Raw genomic sequence first — 22,952 nt, forward strand, 5'->3', positions numbered from 1 at the left:
CAGTACCATATGTAGTTTCTCTAGAATTGCTGAAAGAAAGACTTTTCCAATCGAGATTGCAAGATAAGAAGAAGAACACCGACTCTGCCCAGTCGGACTTTGACAACAGGCAGACGCCGAAACACCATATTCCAGTCACCGAGTCAACTCCAAGCAATCACCGGAACACCGTCTGGTTAGGACCTACCAAGGCGCCCCCCCCCTCCCCCCAACTTCGAATCCATCAACTTGGTCAATCGGAAAGATCATTCCTGTCCAACACGTTCGTCAACGATTGAACAAAACAATCGACCACCAGGTCTCGCCGAGGAGATGATCATCTTGATTTCGAGAAATCAACGCCATGTCCCAAGACCAGATTCTCCTCTCTTCGCACTCGGGGGAGTTTAAACTCAAAGGATCGAAAAGGATGTCAAATCCTCCGAAATCGGTCCGAGTGGAATCGAATCAAGTCGAGCGCAAATAAGGCCAAAAGTTAAACGTAGTTGATCCCTCGGCGGAGATTTTTTAAAACGTTCAAACTTTGACGGAACGGATCAAGACAGCGGGGAGGCTTGCTCTTATCGAAGAATATTTCATACGGGCTGCGTGCAGAGAATACATCCAGTACCTCAAGGGAGTAGTATGGACATAACATGGTCCCGTCGTGACCGAGTACTATACTGTATACTCATTAGGTACCAAGGCTGGATCATCCTCGTGCATGACTGGATGTCAAAAGTTCCAGAAACGAGTTGAGTACCTTGCCTACTACCTCCGTAGCTAATGCAGTTAAGAGTCGAGGGTCGAAGAGTCTGCAAGTACAGGCGTCTCCTCGACTATTCATTACGCACATACATAACTATGTGTACATCCAAATGAAGGCAGGGCCCTGCGGAGGTATGCACGAAACTCCATGTGTAAACATGTACATATACATGCATTCCTTTGATTTTAGTGCAATTCCTTCTGCACCCAATCTGTACGCACTAAGAAAGTACACCCTGGACAACGATTTATATATAGCATCGCATACCACCTCACAACAATTTAAACGTAATAGAAGGACCAAAACCCTGCCTAGTAGTCTAGTTACAAGGGTTATAGGCCTGCCCCCCAAGCATAGTGCAACGCACCCGCAGAACAAGTCCGGATCAGTTAAATGAGTATCTGTCAGTGCGACCCCGTTTCGGGCCCGAGACGGCGGCGGGGCGGGGGCGGTCAATGCACTGAAATGGATGCAGTTGGGTGTGGGCGCTGATCGAAAGTCTATTTTTCCAGCCTCGATTACTAGGGTGACAGTACAGTATTGCACATTATGCTATGTGCGTATCCCCCCGGGGGCCGTTGGTCGTTGGCACACTTGGAACACGAAAAATGATGACGAGTTGGTTGGCGAGTTGCCGGTTACGAGTCATGAGATGAAGATTGTCAGATTGTATGTGGTTTTCATTACGAGTAAATCGCCGAGTAGACTGGATCATATCAAGTCTTTGGATGTGGTGGTCCAATAGGTGGGGGGGTCCTCGGAATATGAATGATCTCGGTGTACATGGATCAAGACTGACGGCTGCTCAACAATGGCCAGTCTCCATGTTGCCGAGATAATAGATGGAACGATAAATACTAATTGGACGTTATGAAGAGCGTTTGCTCGGTTCAAGAGAGATCGAGGCCACTAACCCTATCCGAATGGGGCACTTGACCTCATCATAAGCTCCAGCACCAACCATAATGGGGAGAAGCTACAGAAAATCACCAGAGGCGCAGAGAGAGAGAGAGAGAGAGAGAGAGAGAGAGAGAGAGAGAGAGAGAGAGAGAGAGAGAGAGAGAGAGAGAGCTCACGAATATTGGAAGATTCACTTCCGTATATATATATTCTAAAGTGGATATTCCCGCCTTTTAAAAACTAAAAACTCCGTGCTTATAACGGTCAATCCGCGGAGTTGATCTCAAACTGACAAAAGAAACAGAGCGGGCAGCATGGAGCTGGTTCAAATCAATCGAAAAACGCCAAGATGATGCTCCAGAGGACTAGGTCAGAGGTGAAATGGGAGAGACGTAGCAGGCATGAGATGGAAATCGGGAGATGAGGGAAGGGATAACACATAGGTGAAGAGAGAGGGGGAGAGAGAGAGACAAAAGAAAAGAAAGCCGAACAAATGGGGATCTCTGATAGTAACGGGACTCTGAACTGTAAATAGAGATCCTTTCAATGCTATACTGGATTGAAGGGCTCCTGTAAAAAAAAATCGTATCGTACTGCTTTTGAGCAGTGTGCCCGATGGGTTGGGGGCAAAATCAAACATCCGAGATTGAGCGACGAATAGCCACGTCGAGGAAGCACATGGATGAAAGTTGGGGGACACCGGCCCGGCGTGGGTTGATTGGTCTGGGTTTGCAGAGTGATTGCTTCAGAGTGGCTGTTGAGCTGCTTGACTCTGGTGAAGCGTGACCAATGGCCTGCCTGTCTGCCTGGAAACAAGCAAAAGTTTCAATTGCCAAGAGACAGCGAGACTACCTGGACGGACCCAAGCAGCAGCCGAAGAGCAAGAGGAAGAGGGGCGGGGAGGAGGAAGAGGAGGTGGGAAGGGAGAGGCGAGAAGAATGGCGGCGCGACCCGCCCAGGTCCAGCCGCATGTCTCTCGTGTCTCGCATTTACCCGACTGAGACGGACGAGTGGGTGGGGAAAAAGGGCTCCGCAATGACACTTTGGATCAGAATCCTTCCGCTTCTGGCGTGGCAATAAGACTCGGGGGCCGCAAATTCCCCCTCGAATGGGCGAAAATCACGATTGATGCAGCTCATAGTCCAAAAAGCCCGGCATGGAGCGTGGAGAGCACGGAGGAGACTCGGGCGTCGGAGGAAAGGTGAAATAGGACGTTTCGGGGGAAGCGGTGGACGTAGAAGCTGCACGATGACCATGGCTGAGACTGGGAGGATGACTGGGATTGGCACCGTGATGAGAACCGTGCGTCATGTCGTGAGGGTAGCCATAGGAGAGCAAGGGCACCTGCGTGCAGAAGAAAAAGAGAAAATGATTAGCCTTCTCGGTGTCCGGCCGAAGGCGCATTCATCATGGTCTTTCCCGTGATGTGAAATGGATCAGGAAAGGTTGAGAATGACGGGGGAGGGGGGGGGGAGAAAGAGGGCAAATGGGTTTGGAGAAAATCAAGAGGGTGGGATGCCTCGATGGCACCACCTCAAAAGGAGAGGCAAAGATGTTTTTAACGAGGGAAATGTACCGGAAGATGTGGCTCTGTGTGCTGTTGCGGCACAATATCGATGCCAGCCATGGAGGCGTAACTCATCCCAAAGGGACTCATCATGTCTTCATCGTACGGCTTGCGGTGCATCCCCAGACCGCTGACCATGGGGGACTGTTGGGGCATGTTCCCCGTAACTGGCGTAGTGAACATCTCCGTGCATGCCGGGCACGGTGTGATAGACCGGCATTGGCGGATAGCTGGGTCGGTATGTGTCAAAGGAGGAGAGTGGAGGATAGGCAAGGGTGGGAGGTGGTGAGGCGGTCAATTGACGAGTGCACTGTTGAGCAAACATATTGCGCTCATCGGGCGGGTTTGGGTGGGCGTCTTGAGAAATCACGCGGTCACTGGATGAGCCGTGTGCTGCGGCCAGTGTCCGGTTCTCTGCGGACTTGAGAGGTCGTGATGTCTTGGTGCGAGGCTTGCTGGAGGTGGCTTTGGCGGGCGTGATGGGTTCCGCCGGTGAAGGCTCGGGTGATGTCGAGGACGCTGCCCGGCGCTCCAGATCTTCCAGTCGACGTTTCAATTTTTTCCCTGTATTTGATCACCATCAGAATGATGAACCCATGAAGCGAGCGACCCAAGTGTGGGAGGGGGGGGAGGGGGCAGTAGAGGATATCCTACGTACGGTAGTTGCGCTGCGCGATACGGTTCTGAATCCGTCGCCGCTCCGCCAGATCGGAGATCTTGGTCCAATCTTCATTGGGGTTGGCATTGGGACTGAAGGCACTGCTATTACTGTGGTTGGTCGAGCGATGCATGTTGACGAAAGACGACAGAAAACAACAATCCAAGGCCAAAATCGATCAGTCAGAATCCAAGTTGGGGTTCTCGTGGGCCGACGTGGAGGAATCAGTTGTCGAGGAGGCGAGTGGTAGCAAGGGTTCGTCCAGGAGGAGGTCTTGTTCGTTCACGATGAAGTAACGTTGGTTGGATCCAGTGCAAGACGATGCGCTGTGTTCTCCAGGATGGTGGTGGAAAAACAAGAAGTGTCCCGGCGTATCAGGTGGTAGAGGGGTATGAAGATTGATTATATAGAGAATCGAATGATCACCGAACCCGGAGACCGAAGCACGGAAGACGAGGTGCAGGGTGGATAGTCGTGCATGAGCAACGTCCAGAAGAGGGAGACAACAATGATAACAAGTCCATAATTTCCAATTCCCTAAATTGGCACAAACATGCATCTCACGAGAGAGGGGTGGACAGAAAAATAAAGAATTAAACGTGAAATCCAAGAAAGTGAAAAAGAAAAAAAAAGAAAGAAACCATATATTCGAATTATGTTTTTTTCTTTTCTGGGATGGTCTTTCGAATCCAGAATGGGGCTCCTCATCCGTCGATCAGCTGGATTAGATTTCACGGGCTTTTTTTTGGGGCCTTGCATGGGCCCAGCGTGGCTTGTGGTAGGCTCCAGACCAGCTCGGGCGAACTGAGCCCCCCGGTTACACTCGACCCCGTGCACGCCCGTGGGTTTTTCTCTTCGTCTCTCTCTCTGGTCCGGTCCAGTTGAGTCGAAGCTTGGCCCCAATGCATTGGGAGCAATGTCAACTGGTCCTGAATATGGAAGTGGTTGCTTCTATATTCTGATTTATTCGACCCTCCCCCCCAAAAGAAGGCAAACGGGACTAGTTGTCGGTTCCATCGTGAAACACTGCCGGCTTCCTAATCAAGGTTGAGTAATCTACCAGGCCTCCTTTAGGCTATCACAATGCAGTCAACATGACTGAGTGGTGTCCAAATCATCCCCCCTATATGACACATGTACCGCTCGAGGCACCGGTTCGGTTCAGCCGGGACGTGTTCAGAAAGAGTTCTTATCTCATCTGCGGTGCCAATGATGGATCAAAGTTTCTGCTGAGGGACCCTTCCCTCCCCACTCGCCGACCCGTTGAAAAAAAAAAAGGTGACAACGGGCTTGATCCAGGTCTTATCGCTGAAGGTCGATCATCAGCATAATGACATGGTCATGAATATCAGGACCGACAATGAATGCTGAGAGGTATTTTGGTGCTTTGGTAAAGAGCTTCATCAAGGGCACACCACTCCACGGATGAACTGGAGGAACTGTATGAACGAAATACCCAGACTCCATCCACCCCCCCTATTGACCACAGAGAATGCTCGTTACGCGCACAGGCGAGCGCTAGACAGGGATTCATCCAGGCTAACTTTCAGCCTCGACCGGAAGCTGGATCAATTTTTTTTTGAAAGTCCTTTTTCCTTTTGGATGATTTCCGATTTTTCTTTTTTGGGGGGGGGAGGGGATTTCGTCTCGATTGTGTGCGGGGGTCAAATTCTCCGCCGTCTTGGGCCCACGTTTTGGATTTCCAAAGGGTACGACCGGGGCAACTGCACGAGGTGAATCGTTGCAGGTGCATTATTCCAAGTGGGCCAACGAGAACTTCTTGGGCTGCAGGGAACCCTCAGGCGCGAAAATGCCCAAACAGCCAGCCCTCGTCCCTTGAACCGAGTGGCCACGGAACGAGGGAAGAAGAATCAAAAAGGAGAGGGGAGAAAACGATGGATAAAGCAGCAACCGAAGGTGTTGCAATGACCGGTCATGATCACTGTCCTAAATCCACCATCATTCAAGACAGTGTGGGTTTTGTTCAAGATTGGTCCGTTTGCCCTGCTTGGCCTAGTTCGCATCTGCCACTGCCAAAACCGGTCAGTCCCAGATGGTCGTGATCCATCCTCCCGCCCCCAGCCTAAGAGAGACGCTCCACCAGCCCTGCCCAGCTCGGCCATACCCACGGCTCCATCCACACATGCTGTGCGTAAGGACGAGGGACGAGGACGAGGACGAGTGAGTACAGGAGTCGTATCTTGGGTGTCCCTTATTGCCATGCAAACTCCGGATCCGAGTTCCGGAGCCGGCTTTCGGACGGACTTAATCCCCCGTTTGCTTGGGAATAATATGCTCACCGAGTAGTATTGAATGATCTCTCTTGTTGGAATCCAACTGGTGCAAGACATATGCACTCGGACTATCGGAGGCATAATCTGGCCAGCGCCAGGGAGATGAAATCGTCGAGGTGGACAGTTAACCCAAAATCTCCCGTAGCCGGTCCTCCAGCTGGAAAGGGGTGGACCACTAGACGCATCCCTCTTCTCAAGGCTGCTCTGGCCCCCAAGTCGATGACGGGTTGAACGATGCTGCCATCTTCTCGGGTGGTCTCGTAGCCGTGGTGGGAACACCACACAGCCAGGGCCAGTCAAGTGGATTAGATCAAACAGCAGAAGAACGAGGCGGACGTGCCTGATTGGCCTGTGGTCCCAGATGAATACACCTGACCGGACACCTCTCACGTGGAGATTGGACTAATTGGCAATCAAGGATGAAACCAAAACGAGACGGGATTCTTCATCTCGGACTGGTGCTGTTGTTGTTGTTGCTGGCCCTTGACAAACAAAAAAGAGAAAGGGATTCTGAACCCTCTGCTACAGTAGCATTGGGTCATAAGGGTTGATCCTGGACACCCTTCGTTGAAGCCTTCATTCGCACCGAAATAATCCAAAAAAAAAAAACCAAACCACCCCCCGCGCGTCGACCGAGAGAAAAAAAAAATACAGGTCATCGTGGTTGGGCTATTGTGCTCGAGGACAGGCCCAGTGGCTCTGCGGGAGCCGCAGCCGCAGCATCTTTGGCAACTGAATGTACGTGGGACAAAGCAGACGAATTAGCTTCCGAAGGTGAGGCTGACCTGATGAATTCCCACTTGGATCCATCCACCGCGTGGACATTCATTTTGTTTTGTGCCAGCTCCTTTCCCGATTCCCGAGTCGCATCCACTTGAGGCACTTTTCTGCACTTCACACCAATCAGTTGATGGGCGCGCAGAGTCTCGACAGTTGGTTTCCCGAAGTTCCTCGTGCCTCACGTCCAATATTCACGATCCACTGCCTAGTTCTGCACTATTATAGTGGCGAGACAGGCATCTGCCATCGTTTGAGGGCGGAACTACGCCGTTTGTGGAGGAATTCCACCTCACGAAATTAGATTTTCTTCCTTGAGCGAATGGCAGGGCCCGCACAGCAAACGGGCCTGACTGGCCATTGAACGGCGATAGCGACTTTCCCCTTCAGCTGACCCTCCGTTAACCCCAACTGGTATAGTTTCAACCTCGAGGGTGGGACGTGCGCTCCCAATGGTGAACGGAAGGGTAGTTCTCCGCCACGTTTTCGGCCGTCGACGGTGCACATGCTTCTTGGCAACGGACTAAGGGGATAAAGATCTGACTTTGAACGGGCCTGTAATCCCTCTCAACTAGACGGCGAAGCGACTCATTCACCTGAATCATTCCAAATCATTGCTCGACGGCCTTCAAATGTGATTCCCACAGAGTGGAACGATCCACCATCATATCAAAACGGGTGACCGGGGCCATAAAAACGCACACCCCTGTCCTCCCCCGCAAGGCAGCTCTCGAGTCCTTTTGGTCACAGCTCCCAGGGGATTCGAGACTCGAGCTTGAGATTTTCCCCACCCCATTCGAGCAGTACAAAGCGCACATACACACGAGCGACGTAGACCACCAGTCGAAATGAGGAACGGATGATTTTGGCGATCGGCCGGATAAGAAGCGGGGGTGGGATAGCAAGCGGCTGAGGCCGAATTGCCTGAAGAGTCCAAAGGCCAAGAAGGGGGGGGGAGGGTGGAGAAGACCAGATCAACGAGGGCCACAATCAGGTGAAGGTCCAAATGCCGTGTCCGCACTGCAGAGTCATACTTTGAACATGTTGCCCTGCGTAGTTATTCATGTAGGTTTGGCTCCTTTTCTGGAACGTGGTCACCATGACGAGGAACTTCCTCCACGCGCCTCGTGACAGGGATGCATATCGGAGCGACCGAGAACCTGCACTGGGTGGAAATCAAGGTTAAAACTAAGATACAGGGTGTCTGCACCTGAGGCGGCTGAGAATTGCACACACCAGACGGGTGACCACATCAGTGACTTGAACCAGAGGAGATTTGAAGTTTTGACCTGATCAATCATAAGGCTGGGGAACGGAGTGGAAACTATGTTTATTGTTCCCCTTGCTTCTTTTTTTCTTTTAAAAAAAACAATCCTCTTCTTCATAAACCTTTTGACATGCAGGGAGCACAGAAACCACGGAACACACAAAGAATGCATAGAAGCATCCAGGGTTCACCGAGGACACTCACCAAGTCGGAGAGGGTGGAAGGAGAGTCCCCGTGTACTGAGAGAGAAACAGGCTATTGAAGTGAATGTCCAATTTGTCAGGCTCCTTTCCCATCCACCGGACTCATCGGCACATCCGGGGTCCGAGGGCTCCGAAGTCACCATCGGCTCATGCAGTTCGTTCAAACACCGTCCTTTGGTCAAAAAGTAGCGTGGCACCTTGATTCTCGAGCCCAATTTTTTTAAGCCCCCAACGTCGAAGCACGCCCACGGTTAGGCGGACAGAGTCCTTGACTCGCTCGTACTTCTCTGGCCTGTTGGAAATGACACCATTTTAGCCCTGCAGCTTCGGGTTTTGCCGTTTCATATTTGAGTTTTGCTCTACCCAGTTCGGCAGCTGCTACAGCTGCATGGTGCAGGGTGCATGGCCATGCACCGCAGGTCAAGCTAACCCATACGGTTCAGAAGACAGAACTCTCTCAAGTAGAGTACAGTTTCCTCCAGGTGGAGTGTCGAGTGTGCGACAGGACTTCAGTACGACTCTCCTCTTGCACAAACTGTACAATTGTGCATATACCCATTGCTGTTAGATTGTAGGCCCCAGGGAGTACGTTTCTATCTTGGTGCCATTCGCAGAATTTCGAAGCCCTCCCCCTCCCCTCTCTTCATTGATCATTCTCTGTGGTATTTGTGTCAGGGATCTAGGAGGATTGACCTGGTAGCATTCAGAGAGCACACCTTGTGTACCCGGCCTTCCTCGTGGCCGAGTCCAATCTGTCGGGAGCCACGGAGGACCTCTTTCACGAAGCCTCATCCGGTCCAATGTAACGTCCAGCGCGCGTGGTTGTCCAGGGGCAATACACTCAGAAATGGCGTGCATCAGAATACCTGGTTGGGTTAAGCTAAGCGACCACCAGCCTGGGTGCTTCCAGAGCGTCGATATGTTCACACGACACACTACGTCGGCGGAAATGCCATGTTGCACAACCCGCATCGTCACCGAGAGGGTAGTATTGATTCTTTCCAAAAGGTCGACCACCGACGCACCCCTCATGAGTTTTGAAGCCGACCGTGGATCTTCCACCAGAGATCAAGATCGGGATGGGGGCGCGCAACGACGGTGCTGTCCTCTCCCTCTTTTTCATGTGGAATGGAAATTAGGCGATTTGGTTTGAAAAAAAAAATGGTCTTTCGCATGTGGAACATCGGTATTCGGAGTCTTCAGCCACGTACTCAGTCCTGTGCCCGCAGCGATAGTGAACTCTCTACCTCACCTACCACTTGATCACATACCCACTCCTCATCCATACCTATCTCTTCCGGGTTGTCAATCGGTACTAGTTGTAGGGGCTAACTTGGAGAATCTCGCGCATTCACAGCCCTTCCCCGAAGATTAGAAATCCAAAAGTCTCAAAATGTCCGCGTCTACTCCACCACCGTAATTGGCCTGCAATGTTGGTGGCTTCTGCCTACAGACAGAGAGACGCCTGGTGACGGGTGTCACTGTTGGAACCACGCACTTGAGGAACCCCCCCAAGGTGCTTATCCACCAGACTGACTTTGCGTGGCTTTTTCTCCAGCCACTAATTGGCCTAGGATCTAGACGAATGGAACATTCCGATTTATTTGCCTTTTTGCTAGTTGTTGGAAGCTGGATGCCCGCCTAGAGGCGGAACCATTTCGAACCAATTGCCCAAATAGGTTACGGTACCTGTATCCCTTGTGCTGTGCAATCGAGCAGCACTCCTTTTCGGTCGTCGACGAAAGAGGCTCCAAAGTGGAACACTCGGCGCTCCGGTCGGATACCTTGCACGAGGTGGACTCTTTGCGCATAATTCCGGATATTTCGGCGGTATCTGATCATCGCTTCCAATTAGGAGACACGGTACCCTGTGGATGGAAAATCACGCCTGGATGTACATAGTCGTCTTTAAGAGAGTTTGACCCGTGGAACAATTTACGACAAGTGTTATTTGATAGGAGCGATTACTAGATCTGCAGAGCCTGTACCTACCTAGTAGAGACACGTACTTTGGAGAATGGTGTGCCTGCAAACATGATGATGTATTTGATAAATCGTGTTCTGCCAAGTATATTCCCAACTGTGAAGGTGACATTCCCTCGACTTTTTACGTCGGATACGGGCTATAGGGATTTATGGCCGGTAAGATTATCAAGCAAATATCCTTACTCTCGAGGATCGAATTTCAAAGGATCCAAACTAGCTGAGCCATCCGTCAAACCCCGTTCCTCCCCCCCCTCGTCGATTGACCTGCCAGATCTGAAAGCGTAATTAGCTTGTTTAGCTCATGGAGTCCAGGCGAAAAAGGTACATGTTTGATTTTCCTCCCCGGCACGGGATCTGCGGCCGAGCGGCGCTCTCCAAACGGCCGAAGCGGTACAAGAAAGGAAGGCAGAAAAAAAAGTTCTCCCGGTCACGGAGGCGGTCCATACCGCTCTACCCGGCACCGCGATGACCATACATTAGTCCATCAAACAAAACTGCACACCATCGTAGCCGTTTGAAGCAATACACAAAATCTGTGTTTTGACCTATTTGATCAAGGAACTGGTCGAGCTGAGCTTCTGTGGACTAAAGCAGCCGGCCAAAGACAAGTTGTGAAACTGACTTGAAGGAGGTTGTGGCTCAACTACAAGCACCCCCCCCCCCCTGTTGCTTGGCTGGCAATCCCCACGATATGACGGATACCGTCGTTGCTCCACCGGAGGTGCATCATTACCAAAGCCTTGAAGAAGTACCCTGGGATATTCAAAAGTGAGCAAGAAATTTTGGGGAGGGAGAAGGGAGGCGAAGAGAGAGGGGGATGGTCGGCCTATTCTGGTGGTTTCCAATCTTGGTTGACGCAATATCGCAGTTACTGGGCTCAACGGCACCGCATTTTCTCACGATACGATGATGGCGTATGGCTCACCGATGACGCGTGGTTCGGAGTCACCCCTGAACCTGTGGCCAAGTAAGTCGATCGTCAGCTTCTTCTTCATATCCAGACTAGAGGACGTTTAGTGCTGACCTGATGGATAGCAAGATAGCCAGCCATCTGGCGGACACTGCCCCTGCAGACCGCTGCATCTTGGTCGACTGTTTTGCCGGAGCTGGAGGCAACACCATTGCGTTTGCCCAAACGGGTCGATGGAAGCGAATTTACGCCATCGAAAAGAATCCAGCCGTACTTGAATGTGCCAAGCACAATGCTGAGATCTACGGGGTGGGCAATCAAATCACCTGGTTCGAAGGCGACTGTTTCGACATTCTCAAGCACCAATTGAAAGATCTTGCTCCATACAGTGTGATCTTCGCAAGTCCACCCTGGGGCGGTATGCTTGACCAATCCCTTCTCTTTTTTTTTCGAGTCCTTCCCATCGAAGTCCTTCCCATCGACATGGACCATTGCTGATCCCTTCTCACGCAGGACCGGGATATCGTTCCGACCGGGTCTTTGACCTGAGCACCATGGAGCCATATTCACTCAAAAAGCTTTATCAGGAATATTCATTATTCACTCCACACATGGCTTTATATCTGCCTCGAACCTCAGATGTCCGGCAAATGGCGAAATTTGTCCCGGAAGGCCAAAAAGCCGAGGTGGTGCACTATTGTATGGATGCTCACAGCAAAGCGCTGTGTATCTATTACGGTGACTTTGCTCTACATCAATAAGATCATCGACAAATTGCCCCCGCACTGTTCTGAGGAGCCCTCCAAAACTTAGCATGAATCACAAGGTCTCGGAAAAAAAAGAAAATCAATATTGTTCACAACAATTGCTCTCGTTTCAAGCAAAGCATTCCCCTTGTTGCCTACTGTTTACCTGATATAGCGGTGCCGTCCGCACAGCCCCACGGCCATACCCACTCGATACGTCTGGACCGGGGTTGCCTTTGAGCACTTCTTCCCGTCCCCTCTAACTGCCTTCCATAGCTGGATTAGGGACAAAACCTGAACGATGGAGGAACGCCATCTGCAGTGAAAACAAGTATATCATTTTTTAGCCGAATTCACCCATTTAGTCTAATAGTTCGACCTCACTTTCAGCGCCCCCTCTTCTGCCTGAGGTAGCTGCGCCCTCGAATGACAAACTCCACCAGACATGCCGAGTCGTACCAATAAGATCCACGCCCGCCGCGCACGCCCATAGCAGCCACACCTACATCCTCCGCTATGCAGAAGAGGCTCTTCAACCTTCACCGCTACTGACCCTCCTGTTTTCTCCCCCTTTACCTATTCAAGAGTTCATTTTTGGCCCCCTCTCAAATTGCAGGAATTTAACCCATTCACAGTCCGTCTTTCACGTTAATGGATATCCTCCCGCCACTATTGATTAGCCCCGCTGTGTGTTCTGTCCGCAATCTAGAATGAATCTTTTTTTTCTAGCGGTGGAAACAAGCTAGTCCAAGCTGTTCCAACCTAACTGGCGGCAGAACCAAGTGAATGGATGCTGTTCGGCAAACGGTTAACTTGATAGAATGGCGTTGCTTGAAAGAGGAAAGTTGAACTCCGCTTGTATCCGACAATTGTCTATCTAGGACCGACTTTTCTGCATTGTTGTGATTGTAGGTACTCGATCGGATGAGTTGTTTTCCGAATCGATCTTTGAGTGTAGTGACTTCTATCTATCTCCCTCCCTCTCGCTCTCTCTCTCTGTGGGTGTGTGTTTCAACTTGATCTATTCTGGGTGACGCAAATACACCAGCACAATATGCTTTGTCGGTCATGTCCGATCTACACGGGCAGCTGGCAAGTATATTGCCCATTTCGACAATGGTATGGCTTCAGCTGGTCTGTACGAGTACGGTATCATTCGCAAAACAACCGGGGCGATCGCAACTCAGACAAACAGAGATGTCACCTTTGACAGAGCAAGCCATGCCAATGGAACATATTGTACGGACTCAATTAGGCTTGTTGATTTATTTTTCTTTCTCATTCAATAAACAGGACTACTGCACCTTTCCCAGGTTAAAAGCAACCATTCTCTAGATTCTTGTACTGCAATGAATCATCTGACTCGGTCCAGGCTGAATGCATATTTGGGGGTCGGACAAGGCTATCCCGGTCTTCTGGTACTGCAACCCTTAGGTTCCGTCGTTGAAACTGGACGGAGATTCTGGAATAGCCCGATGATTCTCAAATGAAATGGCCCGTATTCTTTCACTAACAGGTGTCGTTTCAGGGTGATATCTGAAATGAAGCATTTGTCAACTCGGCCAAGCGATCATATGATCCTGTCTGGTAAAAACGTGTGCTGCCCCACTTGGGGCTGAAAAAGCAAGAATTTCCGCAGCTCAGACTGGCCACTGGCCCATATTTTGGAATTCAAGGTGAACCACCAAGTTCTGGGACACAGTAGTAAGTAGACCGATTTCCATACGTTTGGTCGTCAGGATTTATTGAAGAAGAAGGCTCTCAATCCTACTCAGCTACTCCTCTTACTTGTGATGGGTGCGCGGGATTTGGTCGGGGCTGTCTAAGAGACGGTGCGGATGCACGCATCGAAAAGCGACTCTGCTCTGGCGAGAGCTACAGCATGAGTACGCTTGGAATTGGCTGAGTTTTCTACAGTAATTAACGGTGACGGGTAGAGTCCGCGAACACTAGAGCCAAACTGTTTAAGAAACATGATAAAAGAGGGGGGAAAGAAAATGGCGATATGGCCAATCCGTCCCTATGCACCGCAGATCTCTCTCATCATGAATGACAGCCATCTGAAACAATTCCAATTTTTTTTGTCCTTTTCGCCTGCTCGACAATCATATCGTCGAGTAGACCGGGTCATGATCTAGTCCAAAATGGGTCCCCGCCTGCCCAACCGTGCGCACCCACGCTATCCACGCAGGATCATCCCCGTCTCAGTTTCTTCGCTTACGCAGATCACTCATTTGATAGAGACCTTCCGCCCCCAAATCTTCCGGCGTGTCTGGACCCGATGGACTTGCACACACAAACATGTTGTTCGTCTGTTGGATTGAATGACCCTTTTTTTGGGCAGTTTTCTTTTTCTCTTTCCCTTTTGTTCTACGTAGTCTTGTCTTTTGCCTAATTTTTAATTTCCTTTCTTTCTTGTTTCTTTTTTTTTGTTTCTTATTTCTTTTTCTCTTACCTTTCTTTTCATTTTTCATATCCCACGATTCAGTAGATATTGGATGAGTGATTAGATTGCAAATACCAGGACCTTGGTGACACTGTTGCCTTGATCGGGCGCGTACCACCCTACACTCTTCACCTCTATTTTTTTTCCTCTTGCCTTTCCCGTCTCCACCATGATTATTTTAATGCACAACAGTACTGTACATAGCTTGGTCTCTTCGAATTGCAATACCCACCTTCCACTATCGACCATACATACCACCATGTGTAGATGGAGGGATACTCCATAAATGTTGCTATTTGGAATCACCTCTCCTCAATCGGCCTGGCCTAATTTCCACGTGGTCTGCCCCTACTTTGATCTCGCCTACGTTGTCCTGATCAAGCCTCATGTCCGTCGTGAGGGGGTCTAGTGCACAACTTCTTTCTCAGATGCACTGTGTCGATCCAGAGCACTTTGTTGGAAGATTAAGTGCAGTGATCTGCCTGCCGAGTGAACCGCCGTGGTCGATTGGTGTTAGCAAAAATCCGCCCTGTCAAAGACGAAATCTTGCGCACACTCTTCGCCGGGATAAAAGTCGTAAGGGTGATGATTGAATGGATGGATCGTAAGGTTCTTTATTTTTTCTTTCCAGAATCAAAGCTGCATGACGAAGTATGGGTACTTTGATGGTGAGTACTTGGGATTAAGCAAATGCGGACAACGGATAATATGGATGTCAATTGGGGAAGTGTTGATACTGCTAATTCTATCAAGGCTGTTACTGGGGCAGATGTAGATTTGATGTAACAATCGAGTGTCTGGCGTGGTGAGGGAAGTAGACAATGTTAATTGACTATTACCAGTTGCCACTAGGAAAGATAGGCAAGCGCATGGGCAGAGGCGAATAATGACTGCTCATTCGAATCGACGCGACCTTTCCCTTGTTTGGGGACCCGATACTGGTAAAAGATGAGTAATTTAAGCAGCCGGTGAAGAAGATGTTTCATAGATCAGGTGGCTCTTGATAGTGAGGTCTTTTTGCCCGCGGTCATTTCTAGGAGCAAGAAATTACTGAAAAATCAGGGGACAACGGAGAATCCTGTCTCCAAGTTCATCATTCCCCTTTCCCTATCAATACAGGGGGAAATGTTGGTCTTAGGTGGTTTGAAGGCACCGACGATTTCGGTTGGGTTTGATATTGATGGTCCATGGATGGACATGGAAGCGCTGTCAATTTCGCCTAAATTCAGAGAAAAGTCAGAAGGAGGAGGTAAAGGAGAGGAAGTTTATTCGGGGGCCTTACACTTCTCTGTAACAAAGACTCCTCGAGCATCAAGTCTCTTTGTGACATTCGATTAGCACACATTTACAAAACCTGGAGATGGCTGAACTGACAGGGTTAAAAGCAAGGGAAATCTGAACTTGTTGCTGACAGCCTGTTCGGGGAGAGATATAAAAGTTCACAGGCTACGGTAGTACCCCCGTATATATCAATCATTCTTGATACCCTGGTCGACAAGCGAAAACGCAAAATTTTGAAAGACTTGATGAACATATTCAAATTCAGCAATAGCCGTGTCCGAAAGTCTATTGCTGAATCTTTACTTGAGTTACGAATGTGACATACTGGCCTGACAAGATAAACCTATAGAATTATCTTGTCTCGCCGCTCGTATGCCCATGGGCTCAATCTTGAGGTATGTCTCTTGAATTTCCCCCAGCAACATTAGTTAAGAATGCCACACAAGGCCGAAGCCAGGACTTGGCTTTTTCCATGATCTTTCCGTATTTGGTGTCTGTGATTGAGAAATATATGCATTTGTAAACGCGGAAATACATGATGATACCTTCCTCAGTATGACCATCCCCGAAGCTAACCAAGTCATCAACCCCAGAAGAGGTGACGTGGATGTTTAAGAAGAGTCTCTGACTTCGGTTTTAACAGTGTCTTCTGATCCAGCCTCATGCCATGAGTTGTCTGCTTCAATCTTTTCACCCTGTGATGACTCCACTGACGAGCTTGACTTTTCTCCCCCATTGCTGTTCTTCCAAGACCCTGCATAGTGGTGCTCAACCAGATATGGCCCCTGATCTTTAGGCCAGTCCCCCTGCAACGCGGCAAAGGCGGCATTAGGGAGAACTAAGACATCATGCAGTAGCACTGGCTCGTGCAAGTGTGACACATTCTCTCCGCTAATGGTCTGATTCATTTCGACAGAGAGACTGCGAAATATAGCCTGCGTCATTGCTTGCGGACCAGTCACCGCCACCACATCCACGATATCCTTCATCTTGAGTCCCGCTATCGTCGTGTTTGCTGCAACGGCAGTCTCCTCCAGCTTTTCCATGATATAATCAATCACCGCGGCGATATGACCCGTCCTCGGCTTCGCCATGACGGTCCAGCTGGCAAATTGGTTACCGTCAAATTCAATGCCCACCACCAAATTGGTCTGACTCTGATACTTGTGTGGAATCCATGTGTCGATGGGCTGGTGACATGTCACGTCGAGATCACTCCACACGCCACCTTCGGCATAGAGAATCAATTGTCTGAGAAAGTCCGCTTTCAGGATAGGCACCTGCAAGTCCTGGTATATGTCGATGATTTCGGGAAACTTGGCAAACTTTTCTTTGACATAGTGCTCGGCACTGCTATCGGTGAAAACTTCATGACGCAGATATGGGTTCTGAATGAACCAAGACTGTATGTCTTCCTGACGGTTCTCGCTTATACCGCTGGGCCCGGCCTTTTGCCAGACTTTCGAGGGAAATGGCAGACGAGCGAGCTGCTGGGAGGGCCTGAAGGGCAAATAGTACGACTGTTCAGGCTCGTGGAGCGATGCTGTCTCCTCGCTGGATGCTGTTGGTGTGGTCGTGCTGCTGCTTTTAGACTGTGTGGGTGATGATGCCGGATGGGGTGGCCTGATATGGGCATCATTTTTGGCAGGTTCACCACAAGAGCATGATCCGGATGACAGACTCCATGATGCGACTGAGGAGCTCCTATGCATTGAGAGCCAAAATAGCATTATTATTGAGGACAAAATTAAAGCAGTCAGATAGTATGGTGGTCGAGGCATCTTGAATTGGTGAACTAGTCTGACCGACTAGAGTCCAGAGCAATGCGACAGTAATGCAGCGGTAGCTGACTCTAAAGAACTATCACATTAGATCACATAACAAGGGAGTTTATTATTTATTGACCTATGAGGCGCACTTACCTAGAGTTGAGGGAGGTTACTCAATGGCAAAATGTCTTCCTCATTCATGTTTCAAGTGAGAAGGAATTGATTCTGACATATGCGGATCGAAGATCCTCCTTTCGATGTAGGACTTGTCAACCAGGCTGCGGAATAGATGAGTCGATGTCGAAGGAGACACGGGACTCTTAATAATGCCTCTAAAGTATCAATTGATCTGTCAGCCGAAAAAAGAAGGACAAAAAAATGAAAATCACCAATGCCGGATAGCTATATGCCAAAGAATGTTGTGCACGGAAAGTCCTCGTGAACGCCTTATCCGTGTGGACGAAAACGGCGACATCGCACGGCGCAACAGTGGATATCAAGCAACGAAATAGATCTAGCATTCCGGATCCGATCTTTTCTAACGGTCGGCAGAACATCAAAAGTCTTTGGTACACGACTATAATCGCCACAACGGATAAATTGATTCTTCATGAGGCTTGACTGAGCTTTGAGCCGATAAAAGCATTTTTGGTACAAATCAAGCACAAATTCAAAAAGACTAGATGACACTGTACCACAACATCACCTTCTAGGGGGCCCATTATCCCATCAAAAATTCTTTTTTCTTTTTGTCCTCGCTCTTGAAGCCACAATAAATTATCAAGTACAACCATCTTCGAGCTTATAGTGGCCTACTTGTGTCATGAGACTCTGAGAAGTCGCCTGTAGTACAGCTTATGTATACTAAGTAGAGAATAACCAAGCCTAAACCTCTCACCTTCACAAAACCGTATCCTGGATCAAATTATGCTTTTCTTCCCACTGCGGCAATTTTCTTTTGGCGTGCTCTGGACACGGTCTTCGAACAGCAATCTCCAGGACGACCACACGAGGTACAGTAGCGTCCTCAACTTTTCAGCATGAAACAGTAGTTTTCACTGTCATAATCAAGTTCGTCTTCAGATAGTCCCCTTGGCCCAGTCAGTCTTGATGTATTATGAATCTGTGAATTATGACTATGGACGGTGGAAGAGTCTTCCGGTTCCCATACTCCCGTTGAAAGTCAACCCTCACGGGTCCTAGTACCATTTGCGCCATATGCACAAATGCAAAGACCCTCGAGGCTTTGACTGTCGTAAATATGAAAGGTAGTGGACCAATAAGCATCATTTCTATCGTTTTGCAAGCTATCGCACCCATATGGGTATAGACTTAAGTACAGTAGCTAATAGAGTTTCAAGGACGAGTTGCGGTTCGACCTACCTAGTAACTTTATAACGGACCTGACGGGATTTATACCGTTTCCAACAAGCTTCGATGTAACCAATATACATCAGTCTAGAACTGGCGCGCAAACAGCTCGAAGGAACATGAAAAGTACGACTTGGAGATTAAAATGATTTTATGATCACACATTTGGGCTTGTTTATGTAAATGATGGCGATTACAACGAGGCTGTCTTCGTCTTATTTAGTATCAATGAATTTTAGAGCTCTGTACGTGCGATTTTTCGCAAACCCGTATAAATTCTTCATCGTACAAGACCACGTATATATATGCTTACCATTTATCGATAGGTCTCTAGAGCATTGAGAACGAAGGCCATGTGTACATTCCTGCAAGATTTTGCAAAGAACTTTCATCTTGCTCCTAAAATCAGTAAAGAAATACCTTGCCATCGGGATATCGTTCTGCCAGCCTTTGATCATGGTAGCGACAGGGTCACAGAAGACCAGAGCAGTACTGGTTGAAAACATAGGATACCGAAAAGACTTGAAACTGTCAGTTACATTGATTTGATATCCTCACTCGCCTTAATCAATTTTTATAGAAATTAGGATGAGTTCAAGAGTCCAACTCAGGCGACAAGTAGAATGCTACTACTGATCACACGACCGACAGCATATGTATGCGGTTTGAGACAGAATTTCCACATAGATGCGAAAGCACTGCGGGCAATATTTTTCGTCACATTATGAATGGCTCGCAAAGCTTTAGTAGTCTGCTGATTAGTTGCAAATAACAGGCAAGATGCACTTTCACGCAATCAAAGATATCAAGTCCAATTGTTTTCCACTCAGCTAGCTGGTGGTCGGCTCAATCAACTTCAACCGGGGATTTTGACGGCAATTTGCTCATCTGAAATGGTTACCTATCAATAAAATCGCTTTCACTATCCCCAGGATGATACCTCTTATTCTGCGCGGTATTCTACTTACGCGTCAATATTGACGTGAAATCTGCCTAATCCTGAGCTAGTTCCTCTTTGCAGAATCCGTTTTCGAGCGTACGGGGACAGCTTATTTCCCAATCTGGCTAGTGCCCATTGGTGGTTCAGCCTATTGGTCAGGACGGGATGTCGGCTCGATGATGTCGGTGCTGCAGAACAAACCTCTGTTCTACACAACTCCTGCAAGACACATCCATCTCAATTTTGCGACTCACGATCATCCAAAATGGCTTCCAAAGGTGTATACCACATGGCTTTCAGAGGCCTGAAAACCATCCCAAGAATTTTACCCCGGACCAAGCTCCCTGCGCAGCTGCCCCAGTCTCAGCTTGCTTTCCGTCGTTTCTTTGCCTCGGTTCCCCAGGAGCAGCCACGCCTGCGTCTGGGCTCAATCGGTACGTGAGAGATCAGCTAGCAATCGTTGGTCGAAGCACCAATATAGGATTTATTGTATCGGCCACTTAGATTTGGATGGAACTAATGCGAAAATTATAGCACCCAACTTTAAAGCGCTTACCACCACCGGTGAGATCGACTTTCACGAGTTCATTGGCAACAGCTGGACCATTCTCTTTTCCCATCCTGCCGACTTTACCCCGGTTTGCACCACAGAACTAGGTGCTTTTGCCAAAATGAAGCATGAGTTTGACAAGCGCGGCGTGAAGATGATCGGATTGGTTCGTTGACCACTACTGCTCGCTCGAATAAGTGTGAATTGAAAGCTAACAGGCGGGTCTTTTCCTTCTCACAGAGTGCCAACGATATCGGCTCCCACGGCGAGTGGATTAAAGATATCAACGAAGTCGCCTCTACTAATGTCCAGTTTCCCATCATCGCGGATGCCGACCGTAAAGTTGCATTTCTCTACGACATGATTGACCAACAAGACCTAGACAATATCGATCAAAAGGGCATTGCTTTCACAATTCGCTCGGTCTTTATTATAGATCCCAACAAGAAGATTCGCTTGACGATGATGTACCCTGCCTCGACAGGTCGCAACTCGGCGGAAGTCCTCCGTGTGATTGACTCGCTGCAGACCGGTGATAAAAAGGGCGTCACCACTCCAATCGACTGGCAGGTCGGTGACGACGTCATCGTCCCGCCCTCCGTGTCGACCGAGGATGCAAAGAAGAAATTTGGCGAGGTCCGCGAGGTCAAGCCATACTTGCGGTACACCAAAATCTAGGGGATTCTCAAAAGACACAAACAGATGTATGATATAAGATACGGACATTTCTCTTCGGTAGAGCGCGAAGTTGCTGCTTCCTGGCGGTGGCCTATACGTGCGAAATTGCTCGGTAGTGAGGGTCAGTCAAATAAGACTCCATGAAGAAATTTCTGGTGTTTTTTTTTTTTGAGAATTTGCGTGATCGGGGTTTCTGAATAACAAAGACCTGGATTTGAGCGATTTCTGGTCAGAAGATACTCTCCGCGAGACGGCGATGTCCTGAATGCTTCCATTCGGCGCAACACAAAGACCAATATGACAGGAAAGGTGTGCCACCAACCTTTCTGGTCAAGGTTGAGAATATGGTCTCTCTGTGGAACGAGCGCACACTGTCCCTTTCCGCAAATTCCAGGAAACTGCAACTGGGATGTGCAATAATAAGCCATAATTCCGGAGTCCATTTACGTATATTTGGGACAGCGACATATTGCCTTCGGGACAGTCATGTGCTTGCTCCGTCAATAGCGCAGAACACAATAATCCTCCAACGTCTACCACCTCAATCTTCTTCCACAACAACCCATTCCCAGCCCTCTATGAGTTTGAGCGGCGAAAACAGGAGTTGAAATGCAAAAGGTTAGCGAGAGAGTGTGTCTTTGTCACCTCCGAAGCAAAATACCTTTTCTGGGCTCAATCTATACCGATCAGACAATGGAAGAAAGCGTGTCTCTCTTGATGTATTGGCAGGTCAACAGTGAAACTATCTCCAAAGACATGAGGACTTGACGAAACTAACACTATAACTACTCATAAAAAGCTTCACAGATAATTGGCATTACGAGCGGAAATTTTTGCCATGTCGCGCCTCTCTTCAACTATGATCCCGACCGACTATTTCTGTAACGGGATGGGCTTGAGCTCAGGCTACTCACTTTTGCTTCGCGGCAAGGTCGAAAGAGATTGCAGCCTACGGGTAAGTATTGATTGTGTGCTGAATATTTGATACGGCGAAGCGCAGATGCTATCACTCTGTGGAGCTGAAGAAACACCATTGCAGAATCAACAACCGTGAGCAGTGACATCCCATTTCCTTGAGTCGTCCAAATAATTCCTGGGAGTATATTGAGAAGGATATCAATGAAGCAGTCGCAGAAGCAGAATTCGTTCTCGAGGTCAAGAACAGAATGGGCAATCTGAGGTCGGACATAGGGTTTCATTGAGCGCGACCACTGCGATCAGTGCAAAGCTGCCCTTCATTAACACCTAATCAAAATGACAACGCAACAAGCTGAGGCAGAACTGTATGAGCCGTTCGATTGACCTCTAGTGTCGTCATCCCGAAGGATTGCATTATCGAGCAGTTGCTTCCACCCTGTGAAGCTTGACAACCTTCGAAATCACGTTATTGCCCACGGTCTGGCAGCTGTAACTCGAATTGATCATTCTGTGCGGGGCCTTTTGTGATGAAATTCGAATTCAAAAAGGCCAAACACATGTCTCTCATGGCCGAGAAGAAGGAAGAATGACAGAGAAGCTTCAAGATGGGCACTGGTGTTGAGGGGCGCATCTTGTCCGAATCTTCTCGAGGCCTCATGCATTGACTCCTCTCTTTCGCTATGGACTGCGGAAGACCCCGCTTACGACATTGGCAGGGATGGGGTGAACTGTGGGGGTTTTGATTCGCGAGATGTCCGGTTCGACAGTTTTGCAAGCCGGATGATACCCCTGATGGTCCTGCAGACAAAAGAGGGGCCCACGTGCCTCGCTGGTTTCTGCACGTTTTTCTCCGGATGTTTTGCATGGCCACCAGTCAGAATGAATGAGGATGCTATCTTGGCGCACTCCTTCACTCAACCGATAATGTGATGAGTGTCTCAAT

General features: G+C 48.9%; 5 protein-coding genes across 5 annotated transcripts; 3 read left to right on the top strand and 2 right to left on the bottom strand.

The window, feature by feature from the left end:
* Window positions 1-1,217: 1,217 nt before the first annotated feature.
* On the top strand, window positions 1,218-1,493 carry POX_a00956 (uncharacterized protein; the record flags this gene model as incomplete). The annotated part of the gene is made up of 1 exon (XM_050109887.1): window positions 1,218-1,493. The coding sequence occupies one exon, from the start codon at window positions 1,218-1,220 to the stop codon at window positions 1,491-1,493; it is 276 nt and encodes a 91-aa protein (XP_049973655.1).
* A 1,274-nt stretch (window positions 1,494-2,767) lies between these two features.
* POX_a00957 (uncharacterized protein) lies at window positions 2,768-4,006 on the bottom strand (the record flags this gene model as incomplete). Its single annotated transcript, XM_050109888.1, has 3 exons — window positions 2,768-2,992; window positions 3,322-3,779; window positions 3,874-4,006. The coding sequence occupies 3 exons, from the start codon at window positions 4,004-4,006 to the stop codon at window positions 2,768-2,770; spliced, it is 816 nt and encodes a 271-aa protein (XP_049973656.1).
* Window positions 4,007-11,091: 7,085 nt separating this feature from the next.
* Window positions 11,092-12,071, top strand: POX_a00958 (uncharacterized protein; the record flags this gene model as incomplete). Its single annotated transcript, XM_050109889.1, has 4 exons — window positions 11,092-11,168; window positions 11,269-11,367; window positions 11,436-11,728; window positions 11,824-12,071. The coding sequence occupies 4 exons, from the start codon at window positions 11,092-11,094 to the stop codon at window positions 12,069-12,071; spliced, it is 717 nt and encodes a 238-aa protein (XP_049973657.1).
* Window positions 12,072-16,394: 4,323 nt separating this feature from the next.
* POX_a00959 (uncharacterized protein) lies at window positions 16,395-17,513 on the bottom strand (the record flags this gene model as incomplete). Its single annotated transcript, XM_050109890.1, has 1 exon — window positions 16,395-17,513. One exon carries the CDS (start codon window positions 17,511-17,513, stop codon window positions 16,395-16,397), a length of 1,119 nt encoding a protein of 372 aa, XP_049973658.1.
* Window positions 17,514-20,128: 2,615 nt separating this feature from the next.
* On the top strand, window positions 20,129-21,091 carry POX_a00960 (Peroxiredoxin PRX1; the record flags this gene model as incomplete). Its single annotated transcript, XM_050109891.1, has 3 exons — window positions 20,129-20,297; window positions 20,398-20,579; window positions 20,654-21,091. The coding sequence occupies 3 exons, from the start codon at window positions 20,129-20,131 to the stop codon at window positions 21,089-21,091; spliced, it is 789 nt and encodes a 262-aa protein (XP_049973659.1).
* Between the last annotated feature and the right edge of the window lie 1,861 nt (window positions 21,092-22,952).

The sequence above is a fragment of the Penicillium oxalicum genome, chromosome I (assembly GCF_001723175.1).
Source record: "Penicillium oxalicum strain HP7-1 chromosome I, whole genome shotgun sequence".
NCBI classification, from domain to species: Eukaryota; Fungi; Ascomycota; class Eurotiomycetes; order Eurotiales; family Aspergillaceae; genus Penicillium; species Penicillium oxalicum.